The sequence below is a fragment of the Xylaria bambusicola genome (genome assembly GCF_022495145.1).
Source record: "Xylaria bambusicola strain CBS 139988 unplaced genomic scaffold F5B22scaffold_33, whole genome shotgun sequence".
Classification (NCBI taxonomy): domain Eukaryota; kingdom Fungi; phylum Ascomycota; class Sordariomycetes; order Xylariales; family Xylariaceae; genus Xylaria; species Xylaria bambusicola.
The window spans coordinates 289,023-307,734 of NW_025953586.1; the positions used below are offsets into that span (position 1 = coordinate 289,023).

Genomic DNA, 18,712 nt, shown 5'->3' on the forward strand with positions numbered 1-18,712 from the left:
GCCGAAAGGAACCTCGTGAATATGCAAGTATCATGAATGCCTTCGATATGCTCTTCAATCATGACCTCGACGAAGACTTTCAGAATGACTATATCAACCCAGTCCTTCGTCGACCTGGGCAATACATTCACATCCATATAGACAAGCAGTTTAGGTATAGCTTTATATCTATAGGTTGAAAAATATATAGTAACCCTGTGAAAATGAGAGGAATCTCTGCAGTCTTCTTCGCGCTTGCGCCCGCGGCACTAGCACAGTCTCAGACACTTTGCGGCCAGTATGCCTACTATGCGAACGGTGGCTATGAGTTCAATAACAACATGTGGGGTATGAGCTCTGGCTCTGGCTCCCAGTGCACCTATGTCGATCGCGCCAGCTCGGGAGGCGTTGCCTTCCATACTACCTGGCAATGGTCCGGCGGCGAGAACAACGTCAAGAGCTACCCCTACGCCGGCCGCCAGCTTTCGAGCAAGAAGCTGGTGAGCCAGATCGGTAGCATCCCGACCTCGGTATCGTGGAGCTATAGCAACACCAATATCCGCGCCAATGTGGCATACGATCTTTTCACCGCCTCAGATCCTAAGCACTCGACGAGCAGCGGTGATTATGAGCTTATGATCTGGTGGGTCTATAATTCCCTATTAGCCTTTTAGGCGTCCGCGAATGAGTGGCTCTGACTTGTTGTTCCTGTAGGTTGGGCAGGTTCGGTAACGTCTACCCCATTGGGTCCTCAGTCGGCCGCGTCACGGTTGGCGGCAATACCTGGGAGTTATTCTCTGGGTATAATGGAGCTATGAAAGTGTTCAGTTTCGTGGCAACCAACCCCCCTGTTACCTCATTCAGCTCCGATCTCAAGCAATTCTTCAATTACTTGAGCAGTAACCAGGGGTTCCCAGCAAGCAGCCAATACTTGATTAGTAAGTTTCCCCAATTCCTGTAGCTCCTTTCCTCAGTATCGTATGTTCATGACGCTAATACGCCGTGAACAATATAGCTCTCCAATTTGGCAGTGAGCCGTTCACTGGCAGTTCTACCACTCTGACTGTCAGCAGCTGGTCTGCGAATGCCAACTAATTAAGCCAAACGGCATCAGCGCGCCTCTTCTGCGGTTCCATTTTGATTTATGAGAAATGCACGATCGTTGTGCAACGTTAAGCAACGATTTCGCGATGATTCAAGCGCGCAAAATGCGGCTTGACAGTTGTTATCTCCTTTGTGGAAGCTACCAGGCATCAAATTGCATGCAATCGTTGTGAAGCCGGGATACGCGTTAACTTATGAATATTTCTTCTCCTATGTAATGACTTCTTCTTGGCGATATAAATAGTACTCTGCCAATTCATTTCCTAGTATTTGGTTTGCATAGTTTGATAACGTGAAAATCATATAGGCGAAGGAAACATTGATGCTTGTCTTAAAGTAGGTCATATAGACAAGCGGTGAGACACGCGCTTGAATGCTATCTTCAGACAGCTGCATACCTCATTTTCCGTTCACGATCTAGTACCCGGTATTCATAGAGCCTGAATGATATACTCTGTACTGAGATCTTTGGGATCCAGGAACCTCATAGCCTCATTGTCATGATGTTCAAGCACGTTTGCCCAGGAAAGGCCAAGAGACAACAGGTACAAGCATTGCGAGCCGGGTATGTCTAAGCTTCGCGTTTCGGCAGTTGACATCAGCCACGACACAATTAGTTATGTTCAAATTATTGATATTCCGCACCTGCTGCAGTGATCATGCCTTCTCGGTTATTCCTTGTGCTTGCTGCTTCGAGAGTGTTGGTTCGTATGATTTGATAAGCCATCACCAATTTCGAACAAAATCCCACTGCTTCTCGATGCATTCCTAAATGAGACAAGTTGGCATCAAAAGAGACTTTGGCTTTTTAAACTGCCTATTACTCAGACTTCAGCGGTATAAAACGCCGAATGATAGCAATTGCCGCCGAGCTTGGCTATCTACCTAGGTATCTCTCTAGACTGAGTTCGCCTTACTGTATGTTATCATGGAGTTCGTGTCAGCGCAACTAGCAGACAGGAGCTTTTTGTAGATTCGGGAGTTGGTTACTATCGTTGAGTCAGTGTTTGTAGCGTAGTAACACTTGGATATCCCCCATGTGAAACTACTTAAGGGAAAATACTAAATATTAAATGAAGCTGTAAAATCATTGTCTCGCGTTACGTTTATTTCGGGTCGGGCTTAGGTGGATAAGGGGGGTCTGCGCTTAGTTGAGTAACAGACAGGTAACAACTAGGTAACATTTATAGGGCGTGCGCCTACGTCACCGTCACCTGAAAACGCGACCAGCACCAATAATTTGGCCCCACCTTTGTTTAATGGATTTCTCTTTGACGCGACTTGCCGCAACCCACCTCGCGATACCGTGTTACCTGATAGCCCTCGGCAAGTTCGAGAAGCCCCTCGGACTCTCATACCTCCTGCAAATCTTCTATAAAACCGGTTATGTTCTGAAGTCTGGCCAGAGCATCTGTTGGTCATGCTGAAATCGCCTCCCACTTCCGAGCATACCCTTTTTGTCGACGATGACGACGATGGCGACGACCATCATTCCGTCAATGCCTCCCGACCCTTTCATGGCCTGGTCCTCTGCTGTACCAGTATCGAGGCTGATCACCGTGTAAGTCCACCATTGAAGCTCTCATAGTGGCTCCCATCGACTAATGCTCCATGCTGAAGAGCGAAATCGCCCGAATCACGGCCGATATGGGCGGCATCCACAAGTACGACCTCACCCCCGATGTTACCCACCTTATCGTTGGCGACTATAACACGGCCAAGTACCGCCATGTCGCCAAAGAGAGACCCGATATAAAACCCATGGCTGCTGGCTGGGTTAATGCCGTGCGGACACTATGGGTTGAAGACCGAGAAATCGATTTTGCTGATCTCGAGCACCGATTCACCCTGAAGACCTTCGAGTCTGGCGGTGGCGTCCCCAGAAACCTCGACCTATCCCATTACGAGAGGCAGAGATTAATATGCTGCCTAACTGGCTTTGAAGACAGTTCGTTACCCCACTCGCTTACGTCTTGATCGACTGTAGCTGATGTATGTAGATAATGTGCGGGCTATGATTGAGGATAAGGTGACACAGAACGGCGGCGAATACGTTGCCGACCTTTCACGACGAGTCACCCACCTCATAGTTTCGAAGCCCGAGGGTAAGAAGTACAGCGCCGCCCGTCGATGGGAGATCCGCTGTGTTTCGATTGAATGGCTACACGACAGCGTAGAACGAGGTATGATACTCGACGAAGCCTGCTACGATCCAACCCTCTCTCCAGAAGAACGGGGTGTTGGTGCTTGGTCACGCCGAGACCTTCGACGATCTCTCGGCAAGAGAGTGCGAGATGATTCCGATGCTTCTCTCCAAGATGGGAGGAGAAAATTGAGAAAGAGCGCGAGTATGAGGATGAACAGTCAGAACAATAATCTCTGGGGGGATATCTTAAACCAGTCTGCTGGAGATCTGTCACGGGACGACGATCGCCATCGGGATTCGAGTACGCCCGCTGCTCCTTCGGTTATCACTAACCCGACCACATTAGCGACCGAAACCACACAAGCTATAATACAACCGGCGATCCAGCCGAGTGACAGTACTTGGCCAGCTCTGAGGAAGGGTGTCTTTTCAGGTTGTCGATTCTTTATCCATGGGTTTCCGGAGCCGAAAGAGCGTATTCTCCTCGACTTTCTCACTTCACATGGAGGCCAGATCTCATTGTCTCTAGAGGATGTTGCGTCATCAAATCATGCCGAATCATCAAGCCACCGTTACCTACTCGTGCCGCAGTTATCTCAGCCTGGCAGCCATCCAAAACTTCCGGATGGCGTGCACATCATCACCGAGTTTTTTATTGAACGATGTATCCACAACAAAACACTCTATTCCCCGAGTGACCACGTTTGGGGCCAGCCATTTCCACAATTTCCCATTGACGGATTTCAGGAGCTCACAATATGCACGGCTGGCTTTATCAATGAACAATTAAATCAGATTGAGAAAACCGTTACACAATTAGGAGCCAACTATTCCGAAAAGCTGAACAGACAGATATCCTTACTTGTCTGCCCGGACTTGGGTGCTTTGAGGGAACAGAAGCGTGATCTTGCTATCTTACACCGCATACCAATCATCAGTGTCGAATGGTTATGGCAATGCATTACATCGGGGTGCTTGGTGCCGTGGGACGAGTATCAATTTGAAGAACTACTTCGGAACATGGACACTATTCGTGCTAGGTTAGAGCGGAGAGAAGAGAATAAGAAGAAAGGGAGAGATAGTCTCAGCAGATCCCGATCAGAGCCGGTCATTACGAAGCCAGCTGTTGCGAGACCTAACCCTAGAGTACAAGCGCCACCTTCAAGAGCTGGTATAGATACGACTGCTTTCGACAGTGGGATGGCGGGTGTTGATCACCGAACGCCCTCTCTTGCAAGACAGGATACACACGAGTCACATTATGAAACAGCTCCTACACATCCACATATAGGCGATGCATTCGCAACAGCCCCACTCTCGGAAACAAAGGCAAGTAATCTCAACAAGTCTGCGTCGCCACCGAAACAGCCCAAGGACGATAAAGCACAGCAACGCTTTCCTAACGAAGGCGAAGTGGGCGATTCCGAGGCGGGGGAAGACTCGGACGCCACAAGCCGAGCAACATCAAAACAACCACCGTCTGCCCCCGACGCGGAGGCGGAACGGCAGCGCAAAGTGCAACAGGCTAAAGACCTAGAGCGTATAGAACTATCAAAACGGCTCACCACTCTCATGGGCAGCGATGATAAGGCGCCGGAGAAGAAAACCACACTCCTCCAATCAGGCCTTCCGGGGGGCCCTCGCCGTCGGACACGTCAGATCCTAGGCCGCGCCACAAGCAATGTATCCGTCGCATCTAGCGCGAGCGCGGATTCGGCTACTGTCTCAGTGCAAAGACAACACCAAGACTCGGCGCAGTCTGCTGGGTCAGGGGGATCTGAATTCGATAAATTCCTCGAATCTACTACTGGCATAGCGGAAGGCAGCGAAGAGTATCTCCCGCCATCGACGCAGCTTGAGTACGATAATCCTGAGGCCAGGAGGAAGAGGAATTTGGTCATGGAGAGGTTGGCTTCTATGGGAGATGAGAAAGGGAAGGCGGTGAAGAGTGAGAAGGAAGGTAGGGATGGAAATGAGAAGGGGTCAGGGATATCCTCGATGAAGAATAGTAGTAGAGTGAGGGATATTGATCCTGTTAGACGATCTACGAGACGGGGTGGGAGGTAGTAACGGCTACTGTTATCCGATTTATAGGGCTGTGTCTATTGTCCGTTGCTTGCCATGTCTTGTCTTGTATCGATAGCGTTCTGCATCGAGGGGACTGGCTGGCAAGATAGAGTAGAGGGTTCCCGTTACTGGGACTTCTTGACTCGTATGGATATGGGAGTTTTCTGTCACGGCTGTCTGTGTCTGTGTCTGTGTCTTTATCTTTCTTGTATTAGTTGGTTATATCCTACATCTTGTTCAGCATGAGACGCATGGCGTGGGATGGGACGGGATGGGATGGAGTCATTGTTTGGCGCAACCGCGGGGGTTGAAAATAACTCTAGCATTTGGGTTTGAATTGTATGTCTGATAGATAGATGGACTTGAACGATGTCATTGATGAATGGAAGGGAAGGGAATGGAATAAATTATCATACTAAGGTTGATCGGTTGATGAACATATGATCGTAGGGAATATTGAGTTGGTTGACTGGTGTTTGATTTGATTTCGAATCCGGACTATAGTACATAGATAGATAGGTAAGAAGGGACAGATTTTGTGCGATGATGTCCCCTCGCTTCGCAGTAAGGATATATATGCCCAAGTCATCAAGATAGACGAAGAAGTTCATTCTCAATTTCAATATTCTACGCATACATTACACACTATCACACCTTAAATACAAAAACACGCAACCGTATCAATAGACAACTAGTTCCATTTATTTCTGAATTTATGCGATCAATCTCATATATTCCATGCGCTCGATCATCTACGAATCTGCAGATAAGAACGATTTCATTTCCATTTCCATTTCATCTCTCTGCGTCCCATCAAACTTTTTTCAATTCTCTCAATTCAATACACATAAATTTCCAACCCGCTCAACCCCGTAGTATGCCAACGAGTTATAAGAAATTGGTATCAAAAGAGTGAAAAAAATGAACGCCGAGAAAGAGGTATGGGTATGATGAGCGTCATGTTATGCCAGTAATCAAATAGAATGAATAAATAAATAAATGGTATCTCCAAGCTCCGATCAACTTAAACACAAAAAAGTAGATGTCAAGTCTGGTATCTGCTTCGCATGTCTCCAGATACTCCAACCTCGAATGAAAAAGAAAGAGAATAAGAGAGGCTCAGGCTAGTAAGGGTGTGGTTGTGCTTGTTTCGTAGCCTTTTACGAATGAAGGACTACAAGCCTGCTGCAGCCTCTGTCAACACACTCAACAACGAGGCGGCAGCACCGCCGATTCCAACTGCGCGAAGGGTTTCGTTTCGAGCCTTCTTGCGGGTTCCCCTATCGCGGTCTCGATCTCGGTCGCGGTCACGATCATCTCGGTAGCGCCGGTCATCACGGTCGCCACGTCGGCCACCGGAAGTACTTGTATAGTACTTGCTACTGCCGCCGCGATGCTCGCGCTCGCGATCTCGATCACCATCACGGTCAGAGCGACGTTCTCGATCGACATCGCGATCCGGTCGGTGCCTTCTGTCCCGGTCCCTGTCTCTCATGCGAACTTTATCCCGATCTCTATCTCGGTAATCTCGTTCGTTACTCTCTTTTCCCCGGTCTCGCCGCCCGGCGCTTTGTGACAAGGAGCTCCCATAGTCGTCAAAGACTTGGGGCTCCGGATCGAATCGCACATGTGGATCATCATTCTTATTTTTGAGAATAGGTTTGGGCTTCACGGTCGCCGAAGGGCTCGTCTTTTCGCGACTCTCCCCGTTTTTCTCCTTTTCTACCGGCGAAGGCACAATAACCGGGTAAACTTTGGTGCCCTTGTCATCGCCATCAGCGGATGCTGCCACTCCAGTTGATCCGTTGCGGTGATTATACTGCTGGCGATATGAGGGTGGATGTGCCTGAGAAGGAGGGGGGTATGAACTTGGGCCGCGACCCATTGGAGGGTGACCATAAGTATCTGAAGATGCTTCATCATCGCTAGAATCCCAGATATCGCCGGTGGAACTGACAGTGCTATTCGCGCGATAGCTACGATGGGGGTCGATTACGTAACCAGGACCATTCTGATTGCGTCGACTCTCAATAACATCCCAATTCCGGTACTTATCGGGATGGTAAGCATCCTCTGGCCGCTTTCTTCTCCCATCATGGCTACCTGGCAATGGGCCACCAGAGGCATCCGCCATCCCTCGCCTCCGTGCGTTGCGGACGTCTGCGGTTTTCCTTGCCAGCTCAGCAACATCCTCCCTTTTCAGTTCGCCGAGTACGGCCACAAACTCCGGTCGCGCTTCGTAGCGTAGGCCTTCTCGCGCGAGGACTTCAGGTGACACTAGGCTCCGGCGTATACGCGTCCATTTAGCGTCAGGGGGGATTTCTCGACCTTGACTGTCAGGTCCTAGGCGCACAGGTCGATTGTTTTTGGATTCCTGAGATGACATTGCCGCTTCTTTCCCGATAAGAGACGGCGCGGATACCGAATTGGCATTGATAGTAGGCGGAGAGTTTCTGTTAATACCAAGCGGAGGGGGCGGCAGTGAAGGGACATATCGGGGAGGTGGGTCATGTTCATAATCATATGGCTCATCCAGAGTGAAAGTACGATTAGAAGGCGAAAGAAGAAGCGGTTGTGATGATGAAGGAGGTAAATACTTTTGAGGTCGGGAGCCAGACGCCACATAGTTCCCGTTTGTGGACGGTGGTATATTTTGCATATGCATATTGCCCATCACCATGGCTAAGTCATTGTTTTGTTGGTCTAGTGCCATAAGTTCGCGCGTGGATATTAAGGCCATTGAGCCTGTAGGCGATCCATTCTGATCATCAGATGATTGGTGGTCGTAGGAAAGGCCGGTATCTCGACTTGTTAGTTGAGTAGGTTGGGATGGATAATCATCATATTGCAGCCGATCCATCTTCATAGAAGAAAAATACTTTTCATTGTTGAGATTGGGACTATAAAGGTCTCCTTCGCTGGAATCAGTTGAGCCAGGATGAGCTGGGTAGGGTGGAACAGTGTCGGAATCTGTTGGTGGTGTATAATTTTCTAGAAACCCCCTCACAGAAGGAGCACCACCGCCAAAGGCTGTAATTTGCTCGTCAACTTGACGGATATACGCTCTTAAAATGTCCTACATTATCTGTTAGAAACGTTGTTCTATTTGGCAGTGGAAGATGGATTTGAGGAAACGTCAAGCTTACTTGGTTCTTCCGCAACACATCCTTCGAAAATCCTTCCTCTTCGAGCGCGTCTCTGAATTGCTCCCAGAGCTGATCCTCATTTTCACCAAAGCCTGAATCCTTGCGCTGACAAAGGCGCGAGGCTATTGCGTCGACCTTGTCCTTAATAGCTTCGAGGTCGGTGCTAGTAGTGTCCACTAACTGACGTGATTTACTGGGATTGTGTAATTGGATGGTGTCGAGGAACATGTCGATGCTGAGCTTCTGACTCGCAAGCTTGCTGCGGATGAGATCAACCTTATCGAGCTCCAGACTGTCCAGCATAGTCCAGCCCTTGTCACTATCGTTCACTATGACATGGCGTTCACCGTCTCCGCTGACACTAGATCCAGACGAACTGCCGTCGAAGTACCTCTCTAGGATGGTGTCGAGCTGCTTCAGAGCAAATTCGGCATCCTCTATCATAGGTGCTAACTGTCGTGTGTAAACGGCGCTAGTTTCGCTGTTCAACAGAGATTCGGGGTCCTCCGCTTCGACCTTAAGATGCTTGAGCACGGTGTGCAAGTCACGAACCACAGTTGCGACAACCTCAAAGCTGGAGCCGGCATTGCGTGCGCGTCTATAAAGTTTGCGGGCGAACGCATCAAGCGTATCAATAGAGGCTAGTATCGCGGGCGATGCGGACTTGACTTCATCTTCCAGATGATAGGCCGCCATGATGGCTACCCTTTCAAGATGAGAAGTTGGCTCCTCTGTTCGCTAAGCGAATACACAAAAAAAACCAAAGCTCAGTGAAGTTGGTAGACGGAAGCTGAAGTAAGAGACTGTGAGTTGTTGGGCAGGTTGATATATGCGTATTTGGCCAATAGTGCCTCTTCCTTTTGTGATAGGCTGAGATATTCTAGTCCAGTAGGTATATAGAGGCTACGAATGATTTGGCGTTGAGATCGAAATCAATACTTCGTAAGTTGTGTGCTAGCTTCCATATTAGTTGTTACCGAATCTCTGCTGTCTTTCCTATACCACTAATACGGAATGTGGGACCTCGTGTTGAACCAGCGGGCCTCAGGGCTAACATGTGTATGGGGCGACAATGACATACATTGACAGTACCAGGTGAAGATGAGTGGACCGTAGTAGTAGTTCACTCGCCCTGGAAATAGCTTAAACAGATGCGAGAGAGGAAAGTCGTACGCGGTAGCGACTGTTGATGGTTTGTGAGAGTTGGTGGTATCCGGTGTGACGTATAAGTGCTCGGTAAGTCAACGGTGGCGGGTCAACGGTGCTCGAGGGATGGGCGTCCCACGGCTGGCTGGGGACGGGATGATGTATGTATCGACAACAAACGAGGGCGGCGTTTTCTCCTATATGAGTCGCGGGTGGTGCTGGTTCAGTCGAGGTCGAGCTAATCCGAGTATCATGGTCGGTGATGAAACTCGGCTAGGGAGTTGGGTTCCAATGCTGTTTGCCCTCGTCCCGGCGGCGCTTGTTGCCCAAGCCCAAGCGCTCGCGGGTTATGAGCAGGCCTGTCGTAGTAGAAGAGTATCAGATCAACATCGGACGCCGCGTATGTACATGCAATGCAAGTCAGACGCCGGGCAGATAGGGTATCCGGTGCAAGTGGTTCCTGGTCTACGTGAAGCGGGATTACTCGTCTGCCTCTACTAGTCTGGATGGGGGTTGTTTCCGTCGAGAAGAACAGGTGGACAACTCAAGGGCGGGCTTGGTATGTATGTAGTGTGTAGGTAGGTAGGGAAAGAAAGAAAGAAGAAGTCTAGGCGCAAGGTGCAAGTACTGGCTGTAGATTGCAGGTGCGAGTGATGCTCACGACTTGGGAATAATGTTGATCATTTCTGCTTCCAAGGTTATGTACACAGCTTTGTTCTGTACGCACGATGCCGCATCAAGTACACCACCCTACTTCAGATACATCTCGCACATTCGCGCCGACAAGCGCAGAGGTATGTATCTCTCTAATCAAGATACGTGAGCTGTTACTTGCCTTATCTAGCGGCGCACATGTAGATGTGTCCGGTGCGTACTAGCTGGCGTCTGCTCCCCTTCAGCTGGGAGAGCGGCAAAAAGTACTTGGGTTGATGGCAGCGTTGTCCACGCCCCCCATCGACGAAACGTTGTGACGTAGGTGTAATTGGGATTGGCCCGAATTTCATCATTACTCGCACCCTTGCGCTGGTTGCACCCTGCGCCGTTGGCCTAAGTCTGCCCAGATACAGGCGAGACAGGCCTTGCGTTGGAGAGCACAGCCTAGAATAGAACCGACTAGCACTCTTTAGTGTGAGATAATGGTACTAGGTAGTCGAGGTAGTCATAGCGGCTCAAGACCCACGGCTCTGCTCGCACCCCTTGATCCTTTTCCACGTTGTTCGTCTGACATCTACATACTGTAGGTACGGTACTAAGGAAGTAAGTACTACAGTACGTAGATTTATCGGCTATGAGACATTAGGTAATGAGGCTGGATGAGGGTTCAGATCTACCTAGCGCCGTTGTCATCATCGTCATACCTAGCTAGGTAGCTGTCAGCATCATCCTACTCTACAGTACGGTAGGTATGCGTGTGCGTGTGTGTGTGTGTGTGTGTGTGTGGGTGTACAAGAGGTAGGCATGTTTTGTCTTGTCGTCGTCTTTGGGGCGTCCGCAATGCTACTGCGTGCCTGTCACCGCAGGCAATACCTAGGTACTGTAGGCCATGTTTACCTTTACTCCATCATCCCAGCGACGTGGTATCCTCAAGTCGGCACACGATAGGGCCCAGCTTCATGCAGCTGGCTCGTCAGCTCCATTGCCCCATGACTGTGTCGGTCATCTAATTAGTTAGCTAGCCTCCTTGCTGGCCAGTCTCAATCTTGGATCAGCCTGCATACAAGTCTCATCGAGGCTGAAATTCCTAAAACCCCGCAGTTTCGACCGCAGCTGCACGCTGCTCCCAGCCAGTCTACCACTGTAGGTAGGTAAGTAAGTAAGATATTGTGCCTGGCGACTCGCGAGGTGCTCTCTGCATGCGTCTGTTGCTCAGTTCCGAATTCCTAGGTGAGTCCAGGTAGTATTCATAATGGTCGCATGTCCTGTCCTGTCCTGTCAATATCCGGTCTCTCTCTTGCCCACCTGGGCCAGGAGGCAGCTCGGTCTTTTTCCTGTTCTTGATATTGCTCCCCCCCACCTCTGCCTTGGTTCGTCGGAAGAGACAAGAGACAAGACAGAGAGGAAAATAAGGGAATACACGGGCAAAACACGGGTAGAGACATCATACCATGGAATGCTACCCTACCTGCGTACACACAAACCTCCAGTACTACGTAGGTACGCTAGGTACACGACAGGAGTATCAGTGAAGCTGCGCCACGGCCTCGCTTCCAGGTTGTTTAAGGTGGTATGCAGCAGCCGACAGCCCAGCCGCCCGCCCTGATTTGCATGTTCATCGCGGGGAAATGCAAAGTCGGAAATCCGCAATCGGGAATCGACTTGTTGCTTGACCTTTTGCTCGACCCTCGCCCAGCCGCCCAAAAGGGAAAGTGGGAGGAAGGAGGCACGGATACTCACATGGCGCCGTTTGCACCTTCTTCACTAACACAGCCAAAAGCCCCTGCCCCCCTCCAAAGAAAACCATCCCAAACCCCAAATCCGCCCCCGGTCTCCCGTCCTGTCACTGATGATACCCTCACCTCTGATTGATGTACTTCGCATGCATTTGCATCTTGCATATACTTCCTTACTATAGTATGTGCAGCATTTAGTAAAGTACCTGGAGTACCGAGCGTACCTTAGTGTGCTGAGACTAGGTAAATGTCAGGTTGAATATCCGCCTGGACAAATTCCCCTACATGAAAGCTCCTCTCGGCCCTCTCCGCGACCCCTCCACAATCCTCCTCTTTTTTTTTTTATTTCTCCCCTAATACTAGAGAGACTGGCTCCAATCATGGCCTAGTCAACTCCAGATTGCTTTCTAAGCCGTTCCCATAACAGCTTCATATCGGATGCGATGGGCTGTTCAGACACCCGACCTTGCCACTAATGTCGTTAGGTAATGCCTTGCTTGCTACATGGCCGCCCGAAATCCCAGCGGACAAAACACTCGCTTATGCCTCGCTGCCCTATGGAATTCTCTTGGTGCCGGCTCAAGCGCGCGTTATTCTACGATAGGGGGTAATCTCGGGCTTGGGATCGAGGAACGTGGCCCATCTTCTACCAATCTATCTGAGCCTTAGCTGATCATACGCTCTCATCGCTGCTCTAGCTGTTTACCTTTTCCACTTCGGCGCCCACCGCCCCCTTTGAGATCGGAATTATAAGCGTGCCGTGGAAATAACAAGCCCTCTCTTGCCTCGTTCACGCCTGCCGCCAATCATATCATCGGCGCTGTCCGTTTGTTCCCAAAGCAAGCATCGTCATACGCGTGTCATAGTATACAGGACGGAGAGGGGCTTCCGCCAGGCTGTATGACAAGTGTTTCGCAGATAATCTCACAGCATCACTTGACGAAATATCTCGGTCTACGTGTGTGAGGCGATATGCCGCCATGCGCGACATCCGCATCGCCAAGTGGCTGGTGCTCTTTTAGTCGTTTCTATGCCAAGTGCTACCGATCAAGTATTCAGTGAGGGGTCGATTGGGTCGCTAGAAAGTTAAGACCTTTGGAAGCTATCATAGACAAAGGCTAGATATCTCCTATCATTCCGCGGCAACACGCACAGAGCCTCAAACGACTAAAGTCGCGCTATCGAGGGAGCTGGGCCTATGATTCGACAATTCGAAATTTGGCGTAGAAATGACCGTGTCTGCCGACAAGAACGCCCTGCGGTTAGGCAACAATTGATCACCGCATCGAGTAAACGCTTGAAACTTTCGAGCCAATCAATGGCCGAGTTAAAGACTCTGATTGCTTACCCTCCTCTGTCTGTATTACCAAACCAGCCAAAAACCTTGTAATAAGATGGCTGAGCCAATTGGCAACTCAGACTAACGTACTTGCGCTCAGGCAACCTCCACAGCTTAGTCTTGGTTACACACAACGGGCACGGAGATTTGCATTAACTAACTAATTTGTTCTAGAACGGCGACATCCGTCAAGAGCTTGGGGTTAGTTATGGTGTGTGTACTTACCCTTTTGCAATACCGAAATGCGCGGCTTGGCGTACAACTGACTTTTCGTCGGTTCAGGGAAACAACGGGTCAGAAATGAGTAATCCGACTGTTAAGCGGCATCCAGAAAATCATGCCAAGATTTGTCACGAAATCTTTCATGCTGTCGAAGGGCAGGCACAAAGACTTCGGGTAGCAATGAGCACTAAATTGGTACCTTTTGGGCTACCACTCGAAACTGGCTTTTCACCCATGTGGCCTGTATCGCATACCCGTAACATGCTAGATGGGAAATACTTTGCGCCCTCCCTTTTTTTCTTTCATGTGCGGAGGGTTCAGGTCATGTCAGTCATACCTATGAACACGGCATCGCACGCGTTCCGACGCTTGGGTCACCATAAACATATGGAAACACGAGGTTTGGGAAGGATTTCGTGCGACTGATGCCCCTTTCCGTCCGAGGAGCAGACACGGTACTGTACTCGCCACTCGTGTGCCCGACTGTAGAGGATAAGAGGAGCGGTCTTTCATCTCGTCTCAACTCGTCTCATTATTGTCACTGTCATATTTTTCTCATGGGGCTAAGGTTGGTTGTACTTGTGGTTTGTGAGTCATCTCATCTTTCCCCTTTTTTCACCTGCTGTCGGCAAGTTCTTCCCCGTCTCTCTCGTTTTTTTATCATTTCTCGTATCTAAATCCGTTGTCGGATGCCCACCTACCAACATATCTAGTGTCGCCCCAGCGTGTGTACCTAGACGGAGAGGCGGAGTTGTAGGTTAGATAGGGACCCCAGCAAGCAAGCAATCAAGGTAGGTTCGCTTTACGTTGCACGCTGGATCACATGTTAGTAATGAGCGTTGAAAAACTTTTCATTTTCCTCTCTTTACATGTCGGAATACCAGGCTATCCAGCCGATGGAATAAACTGGACTTACTTTAAATCTATCATCTGATGATGAAATCAGGGAAGTGAAGAGGCTAGGACTTGGCGGAGTCGCTATCTATTTCCCTTGTTATGAATCAAACCCCCTCTCTGTACTCTGTATCTATCTATGTACTAGGTACAGTAGAGATTAAAAAGATAGACATGCAAATCTTGGATCTCGTGATATTCTCGTTGACGGTGTTTGGCAGATTATTTTAAGAATGACAGTTTTAAGTGTAACCAACCTAGTAAGATTGATGAGGCTGACTAGGTACGTAAGTGTATCTATCTATTTCTCTACGATAGTATTTCTTTCACTTTTGTTACTATATGTGCTTGGATTACTACTGAGCTGGAAGAGGGTAGTTTGACGGTGGTCTTTTGGATTTAATAGTTACTACTCACCTAATAGGTAGGCAGAACGGATTTACTTTCTCTTTTATATCCTTTATATATATAACTTGCTTTCTTGCTGTGGTTTGACTTTAATGCTCGGAATCTACCTACTGTAGGTGATATATAGATACCTAGAGAGGTTTAAGCCGAATGGAAGGAAGCAGCAGCAGCAAGGTAGTATGACATGATATGATATGATATAAATGTACGAAATTCAACCAGGGGTGCTGTGCTGCAGACGGTGCCGATTCGGGCTTGTTTCTTCATTTATTTTCTTGTCTGCTTTGTTCATCGCTTGGTATTTTGCCCGTGTTTAAGTACTTACTTACATAGACACTGACTCCAAATAAATATATACATCCAGTCGGCACAATACCCAGACAGGCATTCTACGCACGACATCGTGGATGTACATAGACATAATACTTACTTACTTACCTCCTACAAGTCCATATTTAAAACGTAATATAATAAATAAACACCCGCTCAATGGCCGGATATTACACATGGCTGTCACAAGGTACATTCACCAAACAATCCCGGCTCCGAACCAAGCAAGGGCAATCAATAACAGATCAAGACAAATCATTCATTTGGTCCGACATTATCGTCATTTATTAGAGTAAAAAAAACATTTTTCTAGATCACAATCCTCTCAAGGGAATACGATCCCACCTTCTGACTAATCAGATGACCCCGCTCCCTAAGACTCCTCTGGACGATCTCGCCGCCCGAGCCGACCTTGTGACTCGAGACCTGTTGGGACGCGGGCTTGAGGCCTAGCGGCAGGGTCTTGGCCGCGGGGTCCTTGATGCTGATGGCAATTGGCTTAGCATTGGCATCGGGCGCCGCGGCGGACACTGCTGCCGCTTTTCTCGAGACTTCCTCGCAGTACTTGACTGGTCCGGCGAGGAAGTTGCGCAGGAACGTCATCTCTTCTAATCCCTCGAGGGCGGCGCTGACCTCGTGCGTCAGCGAGCCGACGAAATCCGCTGCGTCGTCGCCCGCCTGCATAGCGTCGTTGAGGAGCCAGCCGCCCGGCCCTAGAGAGTCCAGGCAGAACCCCAGGAGGTCGGCGATGAGCTTTATGATGCCGTCGGGAGGGGCGTCGAATGGGGCGCCTTCGTTCTCGCGGTATTCCACCTCGAGATAACGATCTGTCCAGCCGCCTTTAACTAATTCGATTCGCAGTACGTACATTAGGGAGAGAATCTCTTGTGGCTTGAAGGTAGATCGTAGAGCCTTGACAGCGGAAGAATGTGGGCAGGCTCCAAGCTTTGTGAAGGCAGCGCTAATGCCCCTACCGCGGATGCCAGCATCCTCATTGTTAAGGTAAGACACTGTTTTCTGAATCTCGTCTTCAAGGTCATCCAGCTCCATACCAATATTCTCATTCTCGGGTGTGTCATTTTCAGATATGGCGTCCTCGGCGTCCTCGGCTGTCCCGTTTGTCAAAAGTTTGGGGAGAGGCTTATTCGGGTCATTCACTAGCCCCAAGCTCCTCATAAGAGTCCGGAGAACAAGGAGGATTTCCAAAGCACCTAGCTTAGTGGCAGATAGGTAAACTACCAGGAGTTCTAGGGTCGGGTCAATCTCTGCAAGTCTTGAGACAAGTTCCTCGGCGAGAAAGCTGTCTGTTGCTTCCTTTTCACCGAGTTTGCCCCGGAAGGCGGCTCGCAAGTTCGACAACGTCAAATGCCCGGCATCTACTAGATAGTTCAAGATGTTGCTCTGTGGTAACTGGAAAATTAGGCGAGATACTTTTGAATCTTCAAGTAGAGCGTTATTCCATTGAAAAGATCGGCTTATCGCAAATAAGATCCATCTCCTGTCCACGGGCGGGTAGTTTGCGCGTGATTTGGGGAAACGCCAAACTAGATTGGGTTTTCCTGATACGTCCGTGTTGTCTTCGTTCTGCACGGCAGCTGTTTCCACTTTGATACCCAATTTCTCAGAGAGGAATATTTCAAAGTTAGGGATATCGTTTGAGTTTAACAAAGAATCGGCATGTTCTTGATCGGCCGTCCATTTCTTCCAGTAGTCACCTCTTATCGAACCCGGAAGATAATTTGAAAAGACGGAGTCCTTAGGCGGCAATTTTGAGGATGAAGTTGAGCTCCTCTTTGTTGTGGGAAGGCCGCGTCCGATCGAATCGATAAGGAGACCTTCAGCACGTCGTTTCGCATGTCGATTCTTAGGTGCCTCTAGTTGAATGGCGATTAAATTAGATCCGACAATCGCCACAGCGCGCTCTAATGGAGAGAAGTAAGCGACTAGCTGACACGGAACAGAGCCACCCTCGTTCAAATTTAAGGCCTGCCCTTGAGATACTAGATCGATATCAATAGTATTCTGCAGGGATCGGTAGACTGGATTGAAAACGGAGAGTTGGGTATTGGTGGAGCATAAGAGAGACGTCTTGCTTAGTGGCAAAAACGAATTGGTGCCCTCGAGTTGCATGGTTGATGCAACTTTTGGTATGCTTGCTGTTAAGTCATGAATGGTAATCGTGTATTTCTGAAGCTCTAATAAAGCCCCATTGCGTGCGTCAAGGCGATAAGATCGTGAGCTTCCTTTTTTGCCTGTGGCAACCCCTAAAGGCATAACGTGAAGTTGTACAATGCCTCGGTTGCCCTGTAAAGAAGTTGTTGAAGGTAGCCGGCCAACGATGTGGAGATGCCGGCTACGCTGACCTGCTGAGCCCGAGACGGAAACCAGAACCAAAACTTCCATTTCATCGTCCAATTCTTGGCTAGAGTCAGAGAGGAGGCTGAATACATCGCTATTTCCCTTGAAAATACCCTTGGCCACTTCGGAAGCCGAGACGGAACGACAGTATTCGATGGTAAAGTCTGTTCTTGCATCTTCAGAAAGATCCTGAAGCATGGCTAGGGCACTCGACGCCCATTTTTGCTGTAGACTCTCCCCATCGAGGCCTATTATCTCGCCATCTGCTCTCACAACCAAAAGTTCGCTATTGAATGAGGCGTTCGTCGCGTCATTGGTAGCTCTAGGTTTTGAAAGAGGCGCAAGCCATACAACGGGGTGGCCTTCGCTGAGTGATACGGAGCGATTGACTTGATCCGTCTTACCCGATTCGCCTACGCTATCTTTGAAAAGAGTGACTTTGTTTGTCCGAGACTCACTCAATGCGGCGTACGTGTATCGCGATACATCTTTGGTTGAATCGGACTTGAATCGAATCGAGCTTGCTGGACAAGGGAAGCGCGACTGGGGTGGAATTGGATACGATGTGACGAGCCTTGAGGATGAGACCTGTACCGTATACGAGTTAGCACGATTGCACGGGGTTGATTTAAGATATTCATGTCACTCGGCGAACTCACATCGTATATGTTTATGGCTTCACCGTCAATGCCCACGGTCAATTCGGCGCGACGTCTCTTCCGTTTCTTCAATGCCGGCGCAAGTCCGTATACATCGCCAACAACATAAGCACCGGTGGCTGGATCAAGAGGCCTCGGCAGCGTAGTCAGCACGTAAGGCTTCTGGATATGAAACTGAGAAGCCATTGCTGCAGAGGGGGCTTAGAAGTGGCCTTGTGTGGTCGAGTTGTGGCACGCGACTTATCGTCCCAGTCGTTCACGATGCGCCATGGATGGCTCCAAGCTAGACCAGCCTGCCTCAGAAAAAAAAAGTTGCCCAAGGTCGGGCCTGCTGGTCCAAAACACCGACCATGGTGGGGCAACTACTAGACATGGGTACCTGCCGATTAGTACCAAAGCTGATACCACGGACATGTACCTACCTACCTTTTAGTATGTACCTATCGATAGGCTTTTATCGATAAGAAGCATCCATCTGGATCTGGTTTGAGGAAGCTCCCCCCTGGCCTGCCCTGGCCCCGGCC

At 49.3% G+C, this 18,712-nt stretch overlaps 4 protein-coding genes across 4 annotated transcripts; 2 read left to right on the forward strand and 2 right to left on the reverse strand.

Annotated features, from left to right (window-relative positions):
- Positions 1-203: 203 nt before the first annotated feature.
- F5B22DRAFT_637600 (concanavalin A-like lectin/glucanase domain-containing protein) lies at positions 204-1,074 on the forward strand (the record flags this gene model as incomplete). Its single annotated transcript, XM_047977465.1, has 3 exons — positions 204-622; positions 694-917; positions 995-1,074. 3 exons carry the CDS (start codon positions 204-206, stop codon positions 1,072-1,074), a joined length of 723 nt encoding a protein of 240 aa, XP_047829084.1.
- Positions 1,075-2,503: 1,429 nt separating this feature from the next.
- On the forward strand, positions 2,504-5,501 carry F5B22DRAFT_657640 (uncharacterized protein; the record flags this gene model as incomplete). Its single annotated transcript, XM_047980063.1, has 3 exons — positions 2,504-2,644; positions 2,704-3,031; positions 3,084-5,501. 3 exons carry the CDS (start codon positions 2,504-2,506, stop codon positions 5,294-5,296), a joined length of 2,682 nt encoding a protein of 893 aa, XP_047829085.1. The 3' UTR covers positions 5,297-5,501.
- A 969-nt stretch (positions 5,502-6,470) lies between these two features.
- F5B22DRAFT_648389 (uncharacterized protein) lies at positions 6,471-9,138 on the reverse strand (the record flags this gene model as incomplete). The annotated part of the gene is made up of 2 exons (XM_047979005.1): positions 6,471-8,372; positions 8,443-9,138. 2 exons carry the CDS (start codon positions 9,136-9,138, stop codon positions 6,471-6,473), a joined length of 2,598 nt encoding a protein of 865 aa, XP_047829086.1.
- Positions 9,139-15,129: 5,991 nt separating this feature from the next.
- Positions 15,130-18,544, reverse strand: F5B22DRAFT_614250 (uncharacterized protein; the record flags this gene model as incomplete). Its single annotated transcript, XM_047975454.1, has 2 exons — positions 18,189-18,544; positions 15,130-18,117 (listed from the first exon to the last, which is right to left on the reverse strand). Coding segments are annotated over exons 1-2 (2,818 nt in total), but the record flags the coding sequence as incomplete, so codon positions are not given.
- Positions 18,545-18,712: the final 168 nt, after the last annotated feature.